General features: G+C 43.4%; 1 protein-coding gene across 11 annotated transcripts in view; it reads right to left on the bottom strand.

Annotated features, from left to right (window-relative positions):
• LOC138670121 (CYFIP-related Rac1 interactor A-like) overlaps positions 1–24681 on the bottom strand; it is a 132584-nt gene that overhangs the window by 46683 nt on the left and 61220 nt on the right. For 8 of the 11 annotated variants that reach the window (XM_069757166.1, XM_069757169.1, XM_069757161.1 and 5 more), the window contains 2 exons: positions 19209–19274; positions 12711–12791 (listed from right to left, as the gene is read on the bottom strand). Coding sequence is in view for 6 of the 11 variants with exons in the window: in XM_069757161.1 (XP_069613262.1) it covers positions 12711–12791; positions 19209–19274 (147 nt within the window). In the remaining 5 variants the exon portion in view is untranslated. Of the gene's footprint in view, positions 1–12710; positions 12792–12829; positions 13028–19208; positions 19275–24681 lie in introns of those variants that run through there. The other 3 variants (XM_069757171.1, XM_069757163.1, XM_069757167.1) reach the window with 3 other exon arrangements.

The raw sequence follows: 24681 nt of genomic DNA on the forward strand, positions 1-24681 counted from the left end.
TATTATTATTATTATTATAAAGAGAAGGTAGTCAGAAGATTATGCTGTCATTTTCTCCTAAAATGGAAGAGGTAGGAGCAAACAAGGTTTCGATGGGGTATGTAGTAGAAAGGTGAGACCACAATCAAATGTTTGCTTCTACGCTATTGCTAGTGGGGATTAATAGTCTAAATTCCTTTATTTGGCACACATATACATTAATACCTATTTTAAAGAAGGCTAATGAAATTGCTAGTACATTTTGGTGTGTGGGTGACAACTACAGCACTTAGAGGAAACCCACATAAACATGTGAACTGCATGCACAAGTTAAACCAATTTAGACTCTGGACCCTAGTCCCGAAGGCCAACTATCATCTCAAACTCAGGTGAATCCTGATTTAGAATTCTCCCTTTACAAACTGAACAACACTCTTCCACATCCCCCATTAGATTCTTCTCTTGGGTCCCTTGGGTCAGAGAAAAGAGCCCCTGTATATTGCAACTCCTTTTTTGGTCATTTTGCACAATAGCACACTATGGCAATTAGATGATTGCTGGGAAACGCCATCAAAATCAATATTCCTCTGCTGCATGATTGGCACCGGTTAGCAGAAGCTGGGCGCTACTGCTAAGATTGCCTTACTGGTTCCGTCTTGTTAAATAGGTTCTGTGGTCAGCAACTTTATCAGAATGTAAGGATGAACTAGGCTGCCGGCCACTACGCAATGGTAAGAACAGTAGAAGAAAGAGGAAACAAGATGAGCATAGAAGTGTATTTTTTGGCAGATCTCTAATTAAAGGGAACCTGTCAGTTCAAAATTAGTGTAAGAACGGACCATGTTAGAGGTGATTATTAACACCCAAAACATGTGTCTGTCACAGGTGGCAGCTATTGGTGAAAGTAAAAAACAATGTTATAATTGTACTTCCTTGCCATGCTCCTTTCCACTCAATGGGATGGGTGGCAGCAAGGAGCAGTCATGTTTTTTCTTCAGTGATGCTTACTTTCAGTTGAATAACATCCCAATTATGCGATGAACATGCTGACTGGGACATCAATCAGCTGAACATTGGGAATGATTGGAGAACAGCCGTGACTGGTCATTGGAGAAGAACACAGCAAGGAGCAGTCATGGTTGTTCTCCAATTATGCCTACTGTTCAACATTGTGTGTGAGGGAACAGCAAGGAGGGGACAGAATGACGAGAAGGCAGAGTATGAGACAGGGGCACAGTATAGAAACTGGGCCATATAGAGGGAGACACAGTGTCAGAGGACAGTATGACAAGTGACACCCAGTATGAAAAGGAAAGGACAGTGTGGAGGGCATGTGCAATAAGAGGGACAGTGTGTGGGATCATATTTTTTGCAGGGAGCATAGAGAGGGACAGACATCTTTATTCAGGAGCACTATAATCACGCTGTTATTTTATTTGTTGGGATGAACTGCAGAAGACTGTAGAAGAGAGAAGTCTGTAGAGACAAGCTGTGGATGTGAAAACTCATCATGCTGTCTGGATAAAATGGAGAAGAAAAGAAGGAGAATTCGAGAAGATGTCACCTATAAGGTTCCTGGATGAAAATGTTGATTTGTGATACTGAACGTGTCTCATCAGTACTGGGGTTCCGGTATAGTCTGCAGTCGAATAAAGACTGATAACAACAACTCCCAGTATCTCCTTACCAATGTTAAAGACATACTGGGAATTGTGATCATGTAATACAATTGTATATGGGGCTGACTAGACATTACAATTGATCGCTATAGTAATTTGGTGCTGTATTCATGCACTGATGGTGGATTTGGTGATGTATTTCTGTACTGATGGTGGGTCTGGTGATGTATTTTCCGGTACTGATGTTTGTTCTGGTGATGTATTCCTGTACTGATGATGGTTCTTGTAATGTATCCATGTACTGATGGTGGTTCTGGTGATGTATTCATGTGCTGTTATTGGTTCTGATCCTGTAGACATGTAATAATCTGTCACTTCTAAGATTACATGACCCTGTTAATAAAGTATTGTGTCGTTTAACAACATAATGTTTACTACATTTGTATTTATGTTGGGAGCATTAAAGGGTTTGTCCAGGTTTGTGATGAAAGTCTGCAGTCACCATACGTAACTGCAGACGTATGAATCTTCACAGAGTGCACACTGCACGCTGATAGGATTCTTCAATGCCGGCAGCGAGAGTGAGAGGTCATATAACCCCAAGTATGTGATTTGCATACATGCGGTCCTGTGCCGGGTAGAAACATTCTGTGAATTGAGTGGGGCCATGCACATCTAGTCGGAGTATGGCCAGATGTATGCAAATTGCATACTTTCATTGAAATGACTGCCTGCTACCAGCTCGGGAGAATCCTGATAGCATGCAGTACGCAAGTTGTGAGGATTTGTAAGTCTGCAGTCACATACAGTGGGGCAAAAAAGTATTTAGTCAGTCAGCAATAGTGCAAGTTCCACCACTTAAAAAGATGAGAGGCGTCTGTAATTTACATCATAGGTAGACCTCAACTATGGGAGACAAACTGAGAAAAAAAAATCCAGAAAATCACATTGTCTGTTTTTTTAACATTTTATTTGCATATTATGGTGGAAAATAAGTATTGGGTCAGAAACAAAATTTCATCTCAATACTTTGTAATATATCCTTTGTTGGCAATGACAGAGGTCAAACGTTTTCTGTAAGTCTTCACAAGGTTGCCACACACTGTTGTTGGTATGTTGGCCCATTCCTCCATGCAGATCTCCTCTAGAGCAGTGATGTTTTTGGCTTTTCGCTTGGCAACACGGACTTTCAACTCCCTCCAAAGGTATTCTATAGGGTTGAGATCTGGAGACTGGCTAGGCCACTCCAGGACCTTGAAATGCTTCTTACGAAGCCACTCCTTCATTGCCCTGGCGGTGTGCTTTGGATCATTGTCATGTTGAAAGACCCAGCCACGTTTCATCTTCATTGCCCTTGCTGATGGAAGGAGGTTTGCACTCAAAATCTCACTATACATGGCCCCATTCATTCTTTCATGTACCCGGATCAGTCGTCCTGGCCCCTTTGCAGAGAAACAGCCCCAAAGCATGATGTTTCCACCACCATGCTTTACAGTAGGTATGGTGTTTGATGGATGCAACTCAGTATTCTTTTTCCTCCAAACACGACAAGTTGTGTTTCTACCAAACAGTTCCAGTTTGGTTTCATCAGACCATAGGACATTCTCCCAAAACTCCTCTGGATCATCCAAATGCTCTCTAGCAAACGTCAGACGGGCCCGGACATGTACTGGCTTAAGCAGTGGGACACGTCTGGCACTGCAGGATCTGAGTCCATGGTGGCGTAGTGTGTTACTTATGGTAGGCCTTGTTACATTGGTCCCAGCTCTCTGCAGTTCATTCACTAGGTCCCCCCGCGTGGTTCTGGGATTTTTGCTCACCGTTCTTGTGATCATTCTGACCCCACGGGGTGGGATTTTGCGTGGAGCCCCAGATCGAGGGAGATTATCAGTGGTCTTGTATGTCTTCCATTTTCTAATTATTGCTCCCACTGTTGATTTCTTCACTCCAAGCTGGTTGGCTATTGCAGATTCAGTCTTCCCAGCCTGGTGCAGGGCTACAATTTTGTTTCTGGTGTCCTTTGACAGCTCTTTGGTCTTCACCATAGTGGAGTTTGGAGTCAGACTGTTTGAGGGTGTGCACAGGTGTCTTTTTATACTGATAACAAGTTTAAACAGGTGCCATTACTACAGGTAATGAGTAGAGGAAAGAGGAGACTCTTAAAGAAGAAGTTACAGGTCTGTGAGAGCCAGAAATCTTGATTGTTTGTTTCTGACCAAATATTTATTTTCCACCATAATATGCAAAAAAAATGATTAAAAAAAACAGACAATGTGATTTTCTGGATTTTTTTTCTCAGTTTGTCTCCCATAGTTGAGGTCTACCTATGATGTAAATTACAGACGCCTCTCATCTTTTTAAGTGGTGGAACTTGCACTATTGCTGACTGACTAAATACTTTTTTGCCCCACTGTACAGTGACTACAGTTTTTTATCACAAACCTGGACAAACCCTTTAATTATAAAATTAAGCAATGTAGCATGCTCAATGCTAACAGAGTGTGATGTGCTCACTGTCATGATTCGGCTCTGCTTGCCAGTTCCAGCGGTCATATCATGAACACTCATATGTGACATTCATACTTAGGGCTTAGGGTCACATGCTGACTAACCTCTATCTGCTTCTCTCAATGAAGCATGGATAGCAGTGTTTCACTAAACATTGAAAGAATTATGAAGAGCAGCTAGTCAGCAAATTATTGCAAGCATGCAAATCGCATATGAGCGGTCACATGACGACTACTCAAACCACTTAAACTGAGTATAGGAGGGGGCACCAAGATTAATTTTTGCCACGGCCCGGGTGCTGGAAAACCTAGATCTGCCTCTGTCCTATAGTATGGTCTTCCTTTATGGTAGATACACCACTGCTGATTCCTTTCATATAAACAGTTTGTAAATGCATACATCTTAACATCGACTGTGGATGTAGGTCTACAAGCTAAACATTAAATATTCTGGCTAAAGACAATTTCATTTCATAGCAGCAAGTAGTATTGTAAGACGTAGAATATATCATTACAAAATTAGCATAGTAGCATTTACAGTCATGGCCAAAAGTATTGACACCCCTGCAATTCTGTCAGATAATACTCAGTTTCTTCCTGAAAATGATTGCAATCACAAATTCTTTGGTATTATCTTCATTTAATTTGTCTTAAATGAAAAAACACAAAAGAGAATGAAGCAAAATGCAAAACATTGATCATTTCACACAAAACTCCAAAAATGGGCCAGACAAAAGTATTGGCACTCTCAGCCTAATACTTGGTTGCACATCCTTTAGCCAAAATAACTGCGACCAACCGCTTCTGGTAAAAATCAATGAGTTTCTTACAATGCTCTGCTGGAATTTTAGACCATTCTTCTTTGGCAAACTGCTCCAGGTCCCTGATATTTGAAGGGTGCCTTCTCCAAACTGCCATTTTTAGATCTCTCCACAGGTGTTCTATGGGATTCAGGTCTGGACTCATTGCTGGCCACCTTAGAAATCTCCAGTGCTTTCTCTCAAACCATTTTCTAGTGCTTTTTGAAGTGTTTTGGGTCATTGTCCTGCTGGAAGACCCATGACCTCTAGGGAGACCCAGCTTACTCACACTGGGCCCTACATTATGCTGCAAAATTTGTTGGTAGTCTTCAGACTTCATAATGCCATGCACACGGTCAAGCAGTCCAGTGCCAGAGGCAGCAAAGCAACCCCAAAACTTCAGGGAACCTCCGCAATGTTTGACTGTAGGGACCGTGTTCTTTTCTTTGAAAGCTTTTTTTTTTCTCCTGTAAACTCTATGTTGATGCCTTTGCCCAAAAAGCTCTACTTTTGTCTCATCTGACCAGAGAACATTCTTCCAAAACGTTTTAGGCTTTTTCAGGTGAGTTTTGGCAAACTCCAGCCTGGCTTTTTTATGTCTCGGGGTAAGAAGTGGGGTCTTCCTGGGTCTCCTACCATACAGTCCCTTTTCATTCAGACGCCGACGGATAGTACGGGTTGACACTGTTGTACCCTTGGACTGCAGGGCGGCTTGAACTTGTTTAGATGTTAGTCAAGGTTCTTTATCCAACATCCGCATAATCTTGCGTTGAAATCTCTTGTCAATTTTTCTTTTCCGTCCATATCTAGGGAGGTTAGCCACAGTGCCATGGGCATTAAACTTCTTGATGACACTGTGCACGGTAGACACAAGAACATTCAGGTCTTAGGAGATGGACTTGTAGCCTTGAGATTGCTCATGCTTCCTCACAGTTTGGTTTCTCATGTCCTCAGACAGTTCTTTGGTCTTCTTTCTTTTCTCCATGCTCAATGTGGTACACACAAGGACACAGGACAGAGGTTGAGTCAACTTTAATCCATGTCAACTGGCTGCAAGTGTGATTTAGTTATCGCCAACACCTGTTAGGTGCCACAGGTAAGTTACAGGTGCTGCTAATTACACAAATTACAGAAGTATCACATGATTTTTCGAACAGTGACAATACTTTTGTCCACCCCTTTTTTATGTTTAATGTGGAATTATATCCAATTTGGCTTTAGGACAATTCTTTTTGTGTTTTTCATTTAAGACAAATTAAATGAAGATAATAATACTTGTGTTTGCAATCATTTTCAGGAAGAAAATGAGTATTATCTGACAGAATTGCAGGGGTGTCAATACTTTTGGGCATGACTGTATAAGCCTGGACATAGCCATCTTCTGTGATTTAATGGAGCCAAAATCAACCTGGCTATGAAATCACATGGATTGATTAGCTGCCACTAATCCAATTTATTGCTTGAAGCTCCTTTCATTTATTTTATTTCAATTTGGTGTTTGATTTTCAAACTACTGACTGCATTTCTTCAATTATCATTAATCCACATGTGTAGCCTGAATGCATAATCCTATTTACGGTTGGCAATCCTGATCCTATCATTGGATTAAAAGGGTCAGGCTTTTAACTTTTTCGTTGCTCATTTTAGGCTGAATTTTGCAATCAATGAGATGGGTTTCCCTGTCCGCTTATCACTATTAGGCTGCGGTCACACTATCAGTATTTGGTCAGTATTATACATCAGTATTTGTAAGCCAAAACCAGGAGTGGAACAAATAGAGGAAAAGTATAATAGAAACATTTGCACCACTTCTGTATTTATCACCCACTCCTGGTTTTGGCTTACAAATACTGAGGTAAAATACTGACCATATACTGCTAGTGTGACGGCAGCCTTAGGGAAGTATGCTGCAATGTCAGAAGTTTAGTCTTCTCTGTTTAACAGTGTAATAAAAAGTATAATATATAGTGTATGTAATAACAAGTGTAACGTATAGTCTATGTAATATGTGCAATTTATAGTTTATGTAATCAAACATGTAAGATACAGTTAAAGCAATAATTAGTGTAATGTATAGTCTATGTAATAACATGTGTAATGTATAGTTTATGTAATAACAAGTGTAAAACAGTTAATAAAGGCTTTGGGAAAATGGCCGCCGGAAAAGCAAGGCACTCCACTCTGCCTCACCGCCGACACTGCGCATGCAGCATCAGCTCTGCTTCACTGCTGACACTGCGCATGCAGCATCAGCTCTGCTTCACTGCGACACTGGGCATGCAGCATTGTATCGCTGGGGCACCCACTTCTCCCACCCAGGGCCTGCATTGCTCCACCATGCTTCCTGTGACCTCGCTCCACCATCGCCGCCCCCCAGGTAAGATACCTTAAATTCAGACTATAAGAGAGACCCCCATCTTATAGAAAACATTTTTTTCCTATTTTCCTCCCCAAATTGGTGTCTTATGGTCCGGTGCATCTTATAGTACGAAATATACGGTAAATATGGACATCTATGGTTTGATTTCTTTGGATGTGCGGATTAGATCGGTAGTTATCAACATCTGGTGAGAATTTCATGTCAATAAGACCTTTAGAAAAATATTTACTTAGAAAATTGGTTGCGTGATCAATACTTACTTCACCCGCTGTATATACTCTAGATAATAACAAATGTAATGTATAGCTTATGTAATAACAAGTGTAATATATAATCTACATAAAACAAGTTTAATATATAGCCTATGTAATCACATCTATAAGGTACAGTAAGTATTAATATGTGTATTGCATAGTCTATGTAGTAATTTGTGTAATACATAGTCCATCTAATAACAAGTGTAATGTATAGTTTACATAATAAAAATGTTATTATGTAGACTGTGTAATTTAATAACATGTGTAATGTACATTGTATGTAATATCAAATGTAATGTATAGTTTACGTAATAACAAGTGTAATGTATAGTCTGCATTATAACAAATATATATATATAATATATTTATTTATTTATTATGCTTTGCTTATATAGCGCTATCTTATTCCACAGCGCTTTACAGACATTATCATATACATAGTCTATGTAATAAGTGTAATATATAGTGTATATGATAACAAGTTCAATATATGTATAGCCTATGTAATAAGTGTAACATATAGTCTAGGTAAATTGGGACATGGAAAATGTGAGTAGTATAGTGTGGTAGTGTTATTATTACACATATTACTCTAATGCTTAACAGAAATAGATAACTGACCACAAATGGTGGTTATCCTATAAGTTTTACCCTGATGCCCATTTATATTCAGCTTCGTACAACATCTAAATGTTATCTACAGAACTTGTCATGTTAATGACATGTAAATGATGAATACATTTTGGTAACAACATTTTCAAAACATTTTGACTCATTCAGTATCAAGTATGAACACCATATACAGAAATACATGCACCTACCAGCCTTTGAATGCTATGAATGAGGTTATTAATGGTCTTCTGAGGAATGTTCTGCCATGCTTAATGCAGTGGGGTGCACAAATCATCAGGATGCACTGTTGGCAGCTTCTTTTTCAATTGCCAATCAATGCCTTCTATGGGAGACAAGTTCAGAGACATTGCTGTAGTAGCACGTTTAGGCCACGAATACTGCTCAAGGTAACACAAGAAACACGTGGCCTGGCATTACCATGTTGAAAAAATGATCTTGGTACACTTTGGAGTAATGTCTGTACCACTAGTTCCATGACCAAATCAGTGTAATGTTGTGCTGCTACTGTGCCTGCAGAGAAGACTATAGAAGTCTGAATGTCATACTTTAGGCATGCCCACGCCATAATCCTGGGAGTGTGATTGGTGTAACGTTCCCTTGAGAAGCCATCTTAATGGTGTTGCCCATGTGGTTTCTAGACCAATCTCTGACTATCACTGTATTCAAGGTAAAAGCAGGACTCACTGCTGAAGAGGTTAGACCTCCATTCCAGCTTCCATTGCTGTCCTGCTCTGTACCATGACAGCCTTTAGGGCGGTGTGAAAACAGTGAATGTCAGGTTTATAGCCCAGTGTTGTGCAAACACCTTCTGATGGTTTCTTTTGACACTGTTTGATGCATTAGGCTTGGTATGCAACATCCAATTTCACTTTACAGAATTAGTCAATCATAAAACCAGTGGTTCATCCATTTCTCCAAAGAGTATCAGGAGCCGTTTTTCAACACGATAATGCCACGCCGCATGTTGCCTGTGCTACTGTGAGCAGCCTACATGGCCTAAACATGCTACCATGGCCTGCCTCATCTGCGGACTTGTCTCCCATCGAGCATATCTTGGACTATCGACAATTGCAAAAAGAGCTGACAGCAGCTGCTCTTGATGATTTGTGTTCATTCACCGTGGCAGAACATTTTTCAGGCAACCATTAACAACCTCATTGATAGCATGTCACGGCATTTAAGTGTGTGTATTTCTGCGAGTGGCAAACATACTGAATAAATACTTAATAAATCAAAATACTGAATAAATAAAAAAAAAAAAAATAAATCATACTGAATAAATCAAAATGTTTTAAAAATGTTTGCTTCATTTTTTTTAAATAATTTTCACATTATTAATATGTCTATTCGTCCTGTGATTTGCATAATTCCACGACTTTTCCTTCTTCGTGTAGCAGTTTCAGTGTTGAGGAATGTAAGTGAAGCATTATCATACAATTAAATCTCATCAGTAAGTGGTAGTCTGGATGAGGTGACAATAAAATCTCAAATCTTTGGGGTCGAAGGTAGAAAAAGTGCAAGTTACTGTGGTCTTCATACTAGTTTTGTGTAATATACAAATACATAATACACAATTTGCCTGTATGAATTAGGAGAATTATCCTCATGCCCACAATGCATATTTGTGTCCATATGAGAACAGATTTGTGTTAATTGATTACTAGATCATAACACAAAACACACTTTGATCACAGTTCTATAAACTTGTTTGTACCACCCTCTCGTCCCCACCTCATATTTCAAACCCACAAAAAACAAAAACATCACATTTCTATAAAATATATACGTAAACTCATGCAAATTTTAAAAGGATTTTCCAGGATGATATTATTGATGGCCTATTCCTGGGATAGACAATCAATGTTTTATTTTGTGATTCTGACTTGCTAACCAGCTAAATGATCATTTGATCACTCGATTATTTAAATAGGCACAGTGCTGCACATTCATTTGTGGCTTTGCCAGGTACTGCACCCCAGTCTTATTGAAGTGAGGAGAGACCATCAAGTTTGAAGTACCTTACAATAAAATATACATACATTAATAAAAAATCTTGCAAGAAAAATGTAGTGGTAGAATAATCCCAATACAATTGCCGCTATAGGAGGGTTGGTCAGACGACAAAACGTAAACCTCAAAAACGTCAAAACAACAACTCCTCCATGTGAGACTGACCCAGTCTTTCTCTTCCATTATTCCACCAACTGAGATCTCTGCTCTTTTTTGTGGTACCGCTTATAACAGACCAGATTTGCTTTTCATTCCCTTTCCCTATGAATTCTCGGTATCTATGGTTCCCTATTTTTCCAGTGACTGTCCACAGTTCCTGTTTAGAATTTTTATTAGTCCTGCCTGCACTTATAATTCTACTCATTAACATGAAATATAAGCTATCCATTCTCCCTACTCTGAACGATGCATTACACTGGTATTCACCCACTATTTGTAAGGGAACTGTCTTGTCTCTGCTTTTGTCTGGTTTCTGGCAATAACAGTTAACGGCTTTTTTATTATAATGCTTAGGTTAAAATATTATTTTGCTTGCTTCTATGCTGGGAGGAAATCTCCTGTGAGCGATGACTTACACCGCTCCAATCTCCATAACACATGAGTACGTTTAAGAATATAGAGGCAGATTTATCAAAACTGTCTTACGCCAGTTTCACTCATCAGTTTTTTTTCTCCTATTAAAAATATTCCGTGTGTCAGTTTTTGCAATACTTTTGCATCTGCTTTTCTCACATGATATAAAAATTCTTAGCTTCTTCTAGCTATTAAAGGGAATATGTCACCTGAATTTAGCAGGCTATGTACCGTAAATGCCCTGTTTTCAGTCCGATGGGCGGTATTTGTTTTTTTTTCCTCCACCCCATCCTTCCCCACTGTCCGCAATATTTTCCGGAATTGGAGTAGGTCATCTCCATAGTTCGTGAGTGCGCAATGCAATCTTGTCTCACGCACGCGCAGTATGCTTTGCCCATCTGCGGGCAAAGCCGAAAAGCATTACTGCGCATGCGCCGGTGCACTATGTTCCGGAAGTATTTCTCTGTGTTCCGGGACATAGTGCGCTGGTGCATATATTGTGGACAGCGGGGAAGGATGGGGTGGAGGAAAAAAGAATAAACACCGCCCATCGGACCGAAAACAGGGCATTTACATAGCCCGCCAAATTCAGGTGACAGATTCCCTTTAAATAGTTAAAGGAAACTTGTCATCATGAAAATGAAGTCCAGTCCTCAGGCATTATGTTATAGAGCAGGACGGGCTGAGTAGATTGATATATCATTTTGTAAGATAAGATTCAGTGTAGTTTTTATTTTATCAATTTAAGCCTCTGACCTTACTAGGATTTTTGGTCCAGTGGGCGGTCCTATCTCTGTATGGACCCTTATACAAATAAGCTGTCACTCACTGATAGGACCGCCCCCTGGACCAAAAGTTCCAAAAAGAGCAGAGGTTTAAATGATTCAAATTCAGATTATGCTGAATCTTTTCTCACAAAACTATATATCAATCTGCTCAGCTCCTCCTGCTCTATAACATGGGGCCTGTAGATTGAACTGTATTTTCATGGTGACAGGTTCCCTATATATACAAACAGCACAAGGATGACATTCATACGCGATACGCTTTTGTTTCACAGCACCATTGACTTGCATTGGCCAGTTTGATCTGCAACATTGATTAAAGTAGAACTGACTTTGATTTTTTATAAGGACAGTCAGTTAACAAAAGAAAAACCAGGACATGTGCATTCACTGTACTGGGTCCAAGATATATCTGCAAAAAAATAAGAGATAGCACATGTGCCAAAATATCTGGAACCGGTCTTATTTTTACACTTTGCAAGCTCAGAATAAACAGTAAAATACATCAAACTTATGACAGTGGCTCATGCTGGTTGTTAAATTTGGTGCATCTTTAGATTACCTTGGCTATATTTACACCACTAATTAGTTGTCTTACTTAGTGCCCAAAATTTGTGGAAAAATTTGCTCCTCTTTTGGCTCAGGGTATCACATAATAGACCAGACCCTTTGCCATTAAACCATGTTCCTTGTCAGTTAAACTATGGAATGAGTCTAAAGCTCTTAATGAATGTGGTGAAAGGCTTGGATTCCGGCACATTTTACGTAGTAATTCTCCCTCACTGTCTTGCTTCTTTTGCGTTGGTCCGGTTTTACTCATTGCCTCGATTTTTGCTGGTTTCCTGACGCCATGGAGCGGTCGGCTGTGATAACTACTACAGATTGGGCTACGATGTTGGTTAGGCAACATTTCTGACATTGGAGCGGATATACACCACTTTCTGTTTACAGGAAGATCTAACAGAATTAAGAAGTTTGGAATCTGAATATGGAAACATATTGCAAATTAGATAAAAATCTAGGAATAAAACAGCATACAGGAATAGTAATCTTATTTGTAGAAATGGTCTTCTTCCTCCTGATCTTACACCAAATATCTCACAAGAGCCCTACTAGTTCTTGCATCAAAATCTTGCACTCGAACATGTAGATAAGCAAACAACTTACTTTCAAAATCCAAGAAAAAATGTGGACAATTTTCTAAGTCTTTGCCCAGAACCTTAATGAGATTTCCCATGACCCGTCGACCTACGAAAGATCATAATAAATAATTTAAAGTGACTCACATGTATAAAAGTATTCCTCTGTGTCAGTCCTAAGGTGTATGCAGGTCCTGAAATTGGCAAACTAAGGTAACCATGTAGATCTGTCAGGCTTACATGATGAGTTAGGTGTAAGTTTCTCTCATACTTTCTTCGCGGAAATGCAGCTTTTTGTCTTACCACTTCTGTTTTTGTCTATTTCTGAGCAGCAGGAGGAAGCTGGGAGTCAGTTTGTATTTTTCACACTTCCTGTGTGAGATATACTAAAATCACCGTGGTAAATTCTATATACTGATAAGTAGATTGCTATGCGCTCTATATTACATGGCTACTAATAAGTTTAGTCATTCATTCAACTGAATTGACATGGGAAGCACCAGTTAAAGGACAAATCCAGTTTATGACATACATTTTCTTAATAATTAACAAGACTTTACCATGGACATTACTTCTGCACCTATTTGATACATGTTTATTGTGTTAAAGCTTTAAACTAATGATAGTATGGTTTTGAATTAACTTTAAGGGGGCCGAACCAGGTTTGGAAGATATCCATAATATAGGAGATAACTTGCAAATCACTGAGGGTCCAATTGCTGGGACCCCCACCAAATCCAAGAACCGGAGCTTTAAAATGCCCTGTCAGAATGGAGCTCTCATGCCCCGATCATGCGCACCTCTGCTGCATTCATTCTCTATGAGACTGCTGGAGCCAAGTGCAGTATTTAGCTGGTAGATGGATAAGGGATAATTCAAAACTTGGTACAACTCCTTTAATGGCTGAGATGGTTTGGAGATATACTACTGTGGCATACTGTATGTTTGATGCTTCTAAGGCCTCTTTCACACTTCAGTTGTTTGGCGTCAGTCACTACCGACATAGTGACGGATTGACGGATCCGTCACAATTGTTGAGAAAACGGTTCTAACGGATCCGTTTTTTTGATGGATCCGTTACTTGGGGGTTGTCTGGGAAAAGTATCTACTTTTTGGAGCATGCGCAATTGAAAAAACGGATTGGGGCGACGGATCCGCCGAAAAAACGGTTGCGGCGGATCTGTCGCCCATAGGCGGCCATTCTATGGAATGGCGGACGCGACGGATCTGTCGCGATCCGCCATTTCGGCGTTGACAAAAAACGTTTCAATGTCCGTCTATTTTCAGAAAACGTCCGCCAAATTTCGACGGATCCGTCGCATGGCGGATGGAACGGACGACCATCCGTCACAATCCGTCGCTAATGCAAGTCTATGGGAAAATAACGGATCCATCAAAAAAAATTGACGGATCCGTTATTTGAGGAAAATGGCGGTTTTAGACTGACGTCAAACAACTGAAGTGTGAAAGAGGCCTTAGGCTGTAGTCACACACAACGTATAAAAATATGTCCGTTTTTTACAGACCCTGAATAGTGATCTGTATGTCATCCGTAGGCAAGGTGTGGCTGCGTATTTTGCGCATGTAAACCTCCGTATGTAATCCGTATGGCATCCGTACAGCGAGATTTTCTCGCCGGCTTGCAAAATGGACATAGAATGGATCCATGGGCTCAAATATTCGTGAAAACGTATATACAGTCTATATATATATATTTCAGTGAGACATATTTATATTTAATACAGTGCTAGAAAGCTTAAAAGCCGGTAATTCAATTACCGGCTTTTGCTATCTCCTTATCAAACCCAACAGGATATGAGACATGGTTTGCAAACAGTAAACCATTTCATATCCCTTATTTTTTACATATTCCTCACTAATAATGTTAGACGTGTCTGTGTGCAAAATTTGGGGGCTCTAGGTGTTAAAATAAAGGGTTAAATCATGGAAAAAACTGGCGTGGGCTCCCGCGCAATTTTCCCGCCAGAGTGGTAAAGCCAGTGACTGAGGGCAGATATTAATAGCCTGGAGAGGGTCCATGGTTATTGGCCCCCCCGGCTAAAAACATCTGCCCCCAGCCACCCCAGAAAAGGCACATCTGTAAGATGCGCCTATTCTGGCACTTAGCCTCTCTCTTCCCACTCCCCTGTAGCGGTGGGATATGGGGTAATAAAGGGTTACTGTCACCTAATGCTAATGTAAGATGACATTAAGCCTGGTTAATAATGGAGAGATGTCAATAAGACACCTATCCATTATTAATCTAATAGTAGTACATAGTAAAGGGTTAATAATACACACTCACATTATGAATTAAGTATTTTAATGAAATAAATACACATATGGGGTTTTAAAATCTTTATTGTACGCTCAATCCATCTGAAGACGCTCGTTCTGTAAAAAAAAAAAAAAAAGCAACAATATCCCATACCTGTCCGTCATACTGTCATGTCCTACGCTGTAAATCCATCTGAAGGGGTTAAATAATTTTGCAACCAGGAGCCTTCTAATGCAGCTGTTGTTTCTGGTTGTAAAAACTGGGAAATGAATGGAATGCAGGGGAACGTAGCTTCGTAGACATGCGGTGATGCGCCCCCTGGTGGTATAAACTCATATGAACTATAGCGTGGGAAAATATTCAGAAAAATTCAGTTCATATGAGTTTATGCCACCAGGGGGAGCGTCACCGCAAGTCTACGAAGCTACGTTCCCCTGCATTCCATTCATTCCCCAGTTTTTACAACCAGAAGCAAAAGCTGCATTAGCAGGCTCCTGGTTGTAAAATTATTTAACCCCTTCAGATGGATTTACAGTGTGGGACATGACTGTACGACGTACAGGTAAGGGATATTGTTGCTTTTTTAGTTTTATTTTTTTTACAGAACGAGGGTCTTCAGGTGGATTCAGCGTACAATAAAAATTTTAAAACCCCATGTGTGTATTTATTTAATTAAAATACTTTATTCATAATGTGTGTATGTATTATTAACCATTTACTACTATTGGATTAATAATGGATAGGTGTCTTATTAACATCTCTCCACTATTAACCAGGCTTAATGTCACCTTATATTAGCAAGGTGACATTAACCCCTTATTACCCCATATCCCACCACTACAGGGGAGTTGGAAGAAAGAGGCTAAGTGCAAGAATAGGCGCATCTTAAAGATGTGCCTTTTCTGGGGAGGCTGGGGCAGATGTTTTTAGCCAGGGGGGCCAATAACCATGGTCCCTCTCTAGGCTATTAATATCTGCCCTCAGTCACTGGCTTTCCCACTCTGGCGGAGAAAATTGCACGGGAGCCCACGCCAGTTTTTTCCGTGATTTAACCCTTTATTTTAACACCTAGAGCCCCCAAATTTTGCACACTGACACTTCTAACATTACTAGTGAGGAATATGTAAAAAAAATAAGGGCTATGAAATGGTTTACTGTATGTAAACCATGTCTCATATCCTGTCGTGTTTGATAAGGAGATAGCAAAAGCCGGCAATTGAATTACCGGCTTTTAAAGGGAACCCGTCACCCCGTTTTTTGAGATTGATATATAAATACTGTTAAATAGGGCCTGCGCTGTGCGTTACTATAGTGTATGTAGTGTACCCCGATTCCCCACCTATGCTGAGAAATACATTACCAAAGTCGCCGTTTTCGCCTGTCAATCAGGCTGGTCAGGTCGGGTGGGCGTGGTGACATCGCTCTTTTCTTCCCCAGCTTTCCGTTGGTGGCGTAGTGGTGTGCGCATGTCCAGAGTTCCGAATCCCCTGCGCGCACGTGAAGCAAAAGCGCGCGTTCTGCGCTATTGCCCCTGTCATCGGTGGGAGCGGCCATCTTCCTGGGGCCGCGCGTGCGCAGATCGAGTGCTCTGCTGCACGGGGCTTCAGGAAAATGGCCGCGGGATGCCGCGCGTGCGCATTAGAGATCGCGGCGGCCATTTTCCCAAAGCCGAGATGCAAACTCGGCTTTGGGAAAATGGCCGCCGCAATCTCTAATGCGCACGCGCGGCATCCCGCGGCCATTTTCCTGAAGCCCCGTGCAGCAGAGCACTCGATCTGCGCACGCGCGGCCTCAGGAAGATGGCCGCCCCCACCGATGACAGGGGCAATAGCGCAGATCGCGCTCTGTGTCTTCACGTGCGCGCAGGGAATTCGGAACTTGGACATGCGCACACCACTACGCCACCAACGGAAAGCTGGGGAAGAAAAGAGCGATGTCACCACGCCCACCCGACCTGACCAGCCTGATTGACAGGCGAAAACGGCGACTTTGGTAATGTATTTCTCAGCATAGGTGGGGAATCGGGGTACACTACATACACTATAGTAACGCACAGCGCAGGCCCTATTTAACAGTATTTATATCTCAATCTCAAAAAACGGGGTGACAGGTTCCCTTTAAGCTATCTAGCGCTGTATTAAATATATACAGTTAGGTCCATATTTATTTGGACAGAGACAACATTTTTCTAATTTTGGTTAAAGACATTACTACAATGAATTTTAAACAAAAAAATTCAGATGCAGTTGAAGTTCAGACTTTCAGCTTTCATTTGAGGGTATCCACATTAAAATTGGATGAAGGGTTTAGGAGTTTCAGCTCCTTAACATATGCCACCCTGTTTTTAAAGAGACCAAAAGTAATTGGACAATTGACTCCAAGGCTATTTCATGGACAGGTGTGGGCAATCTCTTCGTTATGTCATTCTCAATTGAGCAGATAAAAGGCCTGGAGTTGATTTGAGGTGTGGTGCTTGCATTTGAAAGGTTTTGATGTGAAGTAAACATGCGGTTAAAGGAGCTCTCCATGCAGGTGAAACAAGCCATCCTTAAGCTGCGAAAACAGAAAAAACCCATCCGAGAAATTGCTACAATATTAGGAGTGGCAAAATCTACAATTTGGTACATCCTGAGAAAGAAAGAAAGCACTGGTGAACTCATCAATGCAAAAAGACCTGGGCGCCCACGGAAGACAACAGTGGTGGATGATCGCAGAATAATCTCCATGGTGAAGAGAAACCCCTTCACAACAGCCAACCAAGTGAACAACACTCTCCAGGAGGCAGGCGTATCAATATCCAAATCTACCATAAAGAGAAGACTGCATGAAAGTAAATACAGAGGGTTCACTGCACGGTGCAAGCCACTCATAAGCATCAAGAATAAGAAGGCTAGACTGGACTGTGCTAAAAAACATCTAAAAAAGCCAGCACAGTTCTGGAAGAACATTCTTTGGACAGATGAAACCAAGATCAACCTCTACCAGAATGATGGAAAGAGAAAAGTATGGCCAAGGCGTGGTACAGCTCATGATCCAAAGCATACCACATCATCTGTAAAACCCAGCGGAGGCAGTGTGATGGCTTGGGCATGCATGACTGCCAGTGGCATTGGGTCACTAGTGTTTATTGATAATGTGACACAGGACAGAAGCTGCCGAATGAATTCTGAGGTATTCAGAGACATATTTTGTGCTCAGATCCAGACAAATGCAGCAAAACTGATTGGTCGTTGTTTCATACTACAGATGGACAATGACCCAAAACATAAAGCCAAAGCAACCCAGGAGTTTATTAAAGCAAAGAAGTGGAATATTCTTCAATGGCCAAGTCAGTCACCTGATCTCAACCCAATTGAGCATGCATTTCACTTGTTAAAGACTAAACGTCAGACAGAAAGGCCCACAAACAAACAGCAACTGAACACCACCATAGTGAAGGCCTGGCAGAGCATCAAAAAGGAGGAAACACAGAGTCTGGTTATGTCCATGAGTTCAAGACTTCAGGCAGTCATTGCCAACAAAGGATTTTCAACCAAGTACTAAAAATGAACATTTTATTTAAAATTATTGAATCTGTCCAATTACTATTGGTCCCTTTAAAAAGAGGGTGACACATGTTAAGGAGCTGAAACTCCTAAACCCTTCATCCAATTTTAATGTGGATACCCTCAAATGAAAGCTGAAAGTCTGAGCTTCAACTGCATCTGAATTGTTTTGTTTAAAATTCATTGTGGTAATGTCTATAACCAAAATTAGATAAATGTTGCCTCTGTCCAAATATATATGGACCTAACTGTATATATATGTGTGTCAATGACATATATATATATATATATACCTATACTATGTGTAGACATTTATTCTATCTATTCTTTTCTAACCTGTCAGTGTGATTTTACTGTACACCGCGCTGAATTGCCGGCTTTTCTATAGAACACCGCTGCGTATTTCTCGCAAGTCACACTGATGGTCCGTGTGTAATGCGTATTTTTGTCACCCCCAAAGATTTTCATTGGTGGAATTTTTGCGCAGTATGCTGACAAACGCAGCATGCTGCGATTTTCTCAGCCCGTAAAATACAGCTGCGAAATATACTGCCGATAGGATCTGCCCCATAGAGAATCATTGGTCCTTGTGCAATGCGTTGTTTTTGCGCTTCTCATACGTCCATAAAACTCTCTAGTGTGACGCCGGCCTTATTTTGTAATACAAGATATTCATTTTTATATTATTTTATTATTTTCTCACCAATAACAGCTCTAAGACCAGCAGCTGGAGAGCAGATACCTGGAATCACTTCATTAGAACAAAGATCTGAAAATGAAAAATTTGCAAAGATCAGGCAACATGTACATAGGATAAAAAGCCTTATATCTGTTTTTCAGTTTATGCTACATGAAATAAAATACTGGGGCATAACAATCAGAACCATTTACACACGGAATAACGGCAGAAAAAAAGTCAGTTTTCAAATGTATTTCTCTCTCCTCTGATATGATCTAGCAGATCAGAGGAGAGAAAAATGGGGTCCCCTCTGGCCCCTCCTGCATTCCCCGGTCCTGTCCCCCCAGCCCTCAGTCTCTTCTTCCAGGAAGAAAATGGCAGGCACATGCGCAGTGCGCCGCTGAGATCTGCTGGCCAGCACTCGGCAACAATAGATTTTTCCCATTGATTAATTTTGATTATTTTGATAGACCTTATCACAGTGGTCAAAATAAAAAAAGTTAATGAAACCCCCCTTTATCACACATTTAGTTCTATGATTTGCTGCCCACTGCATGTATAATGTGAAAGGTTCAATCTATAAATTATACTTTTTCCATCAGTCCACGGTATTGTGGCTCTTTTCCAAATATAAGCACTAGGACATATCAATATACAATGCGTATCTTACTCCTGGGTTGAGCACTGTATACGTGAAAAAAATGGCTTGTGAGACTGAAATCAATGCATTATTTAATGCTATTGCACTCCATGCATGAACAGAAAATTGCAGAGGACACTAAAGAAGGGGGGCTGTAATGGGCGCAGCTGGATGAAAGCCCCCACATGACTGCGTTGCCAAGAAGGGAGTTTTAGAGTTTTGAATAAAAAAAGGGATCTTATAGGTGATTGGTGGAAATTTTTGAATAAGGGGTGGACCTAGTGGGGAAAGGAGGCAGGGGCTGGAGAAGTGCGGGAAGGATCACTTGTGAGGTGAATCATCAGGAGAGAAGAAGTGTGCAGCTACTCACCATGGCCTCCATAGACAGCCTCGTGGAGCAGCTGCGCAGGGAATCCAGGTCCAGGAGCGATGGATGGCTGGAAGAGCAGCTCACCAGGCTGCTGGGCGACTGCGGGAGCCGGGGCAGCAGGACCAGGAGAACCCGGCCCCCAGAAAGATTGTCCCCCGACATGTCACCGCGCGGCAGGCGCAGGCCGCGGAGCCCCTCCGGGGACCCTGCGGGGGCTGCGGGACGCGGCGCGACCATCCTGCCCGTCCCCCCCTCCGGCAGGAATCCACCCGGCGGCTCTGCCGGCGCGAGGCGGCGACGTGGAGCGGCGACCAGCCAGGCACGGCCCGATGCCAGGGCCGCAGCGGAAGCCAGGGCCGCAACGGAAGTGCGGCCTAGTCCGGGAGCGAGCGGCGGTGCGGCGCCCTCTAGCGGTGCCAGAAGCAGCCGGAGCACAGCGCGGGCAGCGGCGGCAGAGTCAGGAGGAGAAGGGAGCACAGCGACGTCAGCGGTGAGGGCCGCACAGGTAGTGCGGCCTAGTCCGGGATCGAGGGGAAGTGCGGCGCCCCCCAGCGGCGCCAGGAACAGCAGACTTACAGCACAGTCAGCGGCGGCGACAACAGGAGGAGCCAGGAGTCCAGCGACGGCAGCAGTGAGGGGGAGCTATGGAGCAGCGGTGACAGCGGCGGGCTCACCTCCCCTAGGTGGGCCTGGCAGCGGCACGAGACGACAGAGTAGGGCGACGGGCAGGCTGGCATCGGTGGTTCAGCTGGGCCCGGGACGCGTTGGTCGTGGGGCAGGTGCCGGTCGGGCAAGTAGGCCAGGAGGCCGAGGTGGATTGCAAACAGCCGTCAGGTCAAGATCCGCCAGGAGGTCCAGCGACAGGAGTGTATCGCCAGTCTCGGTCCCCCCTGGTGACGTGGAGGCCAGGGGCGCGGGCCTGGGGCAATTCAGCGGCAGCGACGACCCCGGATCTGAGAGCGAACATCCAGAAGATGGCGAACAGCGGGATTCCGGAGACACGGCTGGTGGGGACACAGCACCTGCGCAGCCTCGTGAGTACATGTCTATTCCTATTTCGGTGCCGGGTACGGTGGGGTTAGTGGAGGGGGTAGGGGACGCTGGTTCTGGGCTTCCTGGCGTTAGAGAGCTTTTGGCAGGTATGTCGCATATTTTGAGGCGATTGGACGCGGGGCCAGCAAGTAATATGGGAGGGTCACCTGCTGGGGCTTGGTTGGTGGATCCTGTTAGTACAGCCGGGGGAGGGGGCTCCGGTGAATTAGTGAGGTCTGGGGCGGCCGCGTCGGCCCAGGCAGCTGGGGTGTCAGTGTCGGTTCAAACGGAGACGGGTAAGAAGGATGAGATAAAGTTGGATGATCGGGCAAAAGGGGAGGTCTTTGTGTGCTTTGAGGGTCCCCTCGGTGCCCATTTAAAGAAGGAGGTGAAGGAGAAGATCTGGAAGGATGAATTTGTCGAGATTTTCTCCCTCCTCCCTTTGGAAAAATTTAATCTGGACAAAGGGAAAAAAGATGATAGCAAAAAGGAAGAGGAGGAAAAAAGGCGTTGGCGCCTGATTCCGCAAACGTTTGTTAATTGGCAACAGGCTTTTGCTATCTTGGCCAGTGTGATAGGAGAAAAATTCCCGGAAAATTGCTCGGGTCTTTTCTGTTACTTTGATTCTATTGGTGAGGCACATCGTACGTATGGGGGCCAGGCTTGGCAGCGTTACGATGAACAATTCAGGCAGCGGAAGGCGGTTAGGCCTGAGATAAAATGGGAGCATAAGGACATTGGATTGTGGCTGAAGGTGATGGCCCCTGTGAGGTACGGGCAGTCCTTTCAAGGGGGCGCGGGGAGTAGTAGTCAGCAATCAGGACAAGGGGGAGGAGGAGGACAGGGGTATCAAGGGGCGAAGGAAAAAACGGGAACGTGCTGGCAGTTCAACGACGGCCAGTGCAAGTATGGCAATACCTGCAGGTTTAAGCACGTGTGTTCCCATTGTAGCGGAGCTTCACACGGGGCTTCAAAATGTTTCAGAAAAGCAAGGGGCAAGCCAGCAGGGGGTAGCGGTCATGGGGGTGACGCCGGTGAGGCTTCAAAAGATGGCCCCTTATCTAAGTAGATATCCGGACCGGTTGAAGGCGGTGGTGATTAGGGACGGTTTTGCTGAAGGTTTTAGGATTCCTCACCCGAATCATACGGTCCCCTTTTCTACAAAAAATCTGAGGTCAGCAAGTTTACATGCGGATGTTGTTTCGAGTAAGTTAGCAAAAGAGGTGGAGTTAGGAAGAATGGCGGGCCCGTTTAGTTCGCTGCCTATGGAAGGGGTGATCGTTTCTCCATTGGGGGTGGTGCCCAAGAAGGAGCCAAATAAGTTTCGTTTAATCCAGCACCTATCGTACCCAAAAGGTTGTTCTGTTAACGATGGCATTGCGGAGGAATTATGCTCGGTTGTATACACGTCGTTCGATGCGGCAGTGCAATGGGTTCGTATGTACGGAGCGGGGGCCTTGATGGCGAAGACAGACATCGAGTCTGCCTTTCGGCTTCTGCCGGTACATCCGGAGAGCATTCCGTTACTAGGTTGTTTTTGGAATGGAGAATTTTATTTAGACAGGTGTTTGCCGATGGGCTGTTCCATTTCTTGCTCGTTGTTTGAAACTTTCAGTACTTTTTTGGAATGGGTTGTTAGAGACGTTTCTGATGTTGCTTCGGTCATTCATTATTTGGATGACTTCATGTTTGTGGGCCCCCCGGACTCTGCGGTTTGCGGTAATTTATTGGCCACCATGGAATGGGTGTCCGGGCATTTCGGGGTCCCTTTGGCGCAGGAGAAAACAGAGGGTCCCTGTACGGTCTTAAGTTTTCTCGGGATTCTTATCGATTCTAGAAAGATGGAATGCAGGTTGCCCGACGACAAATTGTTGTTGCTGAAGCAGGAGGTGTCCAGAATCGGAAAATTGAGGAAAGTGACGTTGAAGGAGTTACAGTCGTTGCTAGGGCGCTTAAATTTTGCGTGCCGGATCATGCCTATGGGCCGGATTTTTTGCCGAAGGTTGTCCAGAGCTACGGCGGGAGTCCGTGCAGCTCATCATTTCATACGTTTGAGCCGGGAGCACAAGGACGATCTGTTGGTTTGGCAGCGTTTCTTGGAAAATTATAATGGCAGATCATTGATTCAGCAGGAGGATTTGAACGCCTTTGATTGTGAAATTTATACGGACGCAGCAGGGGGAGCCGGTTATGGCGCCTACTGTGCAGGCAAATGGAGTGTCGGAGTGTGGCCGGAAGAATGGCGGCAAAACGGGCTAACCAAAAATTTGGCATTGTTGGAGTTGTTCCCAATTGTAGTGGCAGCGTTTATTTGGGGCGAGAATTTTAAGGATCGTCGGGTACGATTCCATTGTGATAACTTGAGTGTCGTGTCAGTTATCAACAGTTTATCTTCCTCTTCTCCCCCCGTGATTAGGTTGGTTAGGGAATTGGTGTTGAGGTGTTTGGAATTGAATTCGTGAATTTCGGCGGTGCATGTACCAGGTGTCCAAAACAATATAGCTGATGCTTTATCTCGTTTTCAGTGGGACCGATTCCGGGAACTGGCGCCAGATTCGGAACCTACAGGAGCGGGATGTCCTTCGCATCTGTGGCAGATTGTTGCGGAAGGGGAGGTCGCTTGATACAGGCCTCACTGTCGAGCAGGACATGGTCGGATTATGCAGCGGCGTGGGAGATGTGGGAAGGTTGGTTGGTCCAATGCGGCCCAGTGGAATCCGACGGCGATAAGATTATGGCTCTGCTGGCTTTGATGGGTAAGGCGGCCGAATGGGGATGGTCCGTTTCGAGGTTAAACAAAGTTGTTGCGGGTCTGGCCTTTGGTTTTCGGTTGCAAGGTTCAGCTGATCTGACAAAAGATTTTTTGATAAGGCAGGCTTTGAAGGGTTTTCGGAAGGGCAATGTGTCTTTTGATAAGCGTAGGCCGATTTCTTTTGGTATGCTGGAACGGCTTGGGGAGGCTTTGGGCGGTATTTGTAGTTCGCAGTTTGAGGTTGTATTGTTTAGGTTAGCCTTCTCTTTAGCGTTCTTTGGCGCTTTGCGCCTGGGGGAGCTGGTGTCCCCAAATAAAAATAAGGTGGGTGGTCTGTTAGCGGAAGATGTTGACTTTTGGGCAGGAGGTATTGTATTTTGGATCAGGCGTTCTAAGACTGATCAGCTTGGTAGGGGTAGGCGAGTGGTGCTGGGGAGAGTTGACGGTAGCGGGATGTGCCCGCAGCACTGTTTGGAATCTTATTGGCGTCTGTCGGCACTGAGGGCAGGCCCTTTGTTACGACATCAGAACGGGGAATTTTGTCGCGCTACCAATTTACGGCGCTGTTGAAGAGGGGTTTGGGATCGTTGGGTGTTGACCCGAAGAATTTCGGGTCGCATTCATTTCGAATTGGTGCTGCGTCCGAGGCGGATGGTCTGGGCCTAGGCGTTGATGTTATCAAAAGAATAGGCAGATGGAGTTC

Source organism: Ranitomeya imitator, chromosome 3, assembly GCF_032444005.1.
Source record: "Ranitomeya imitator isolate aRanImi1 chromosome 3, aRanImi1.pri, whole genome shotgun sequence".
NCBI lineage: Eukaryota > Metazoa > Chordata > Amphibia > Anura > Dendrobatidae > Ranitomeya > Ranitomeya imitator.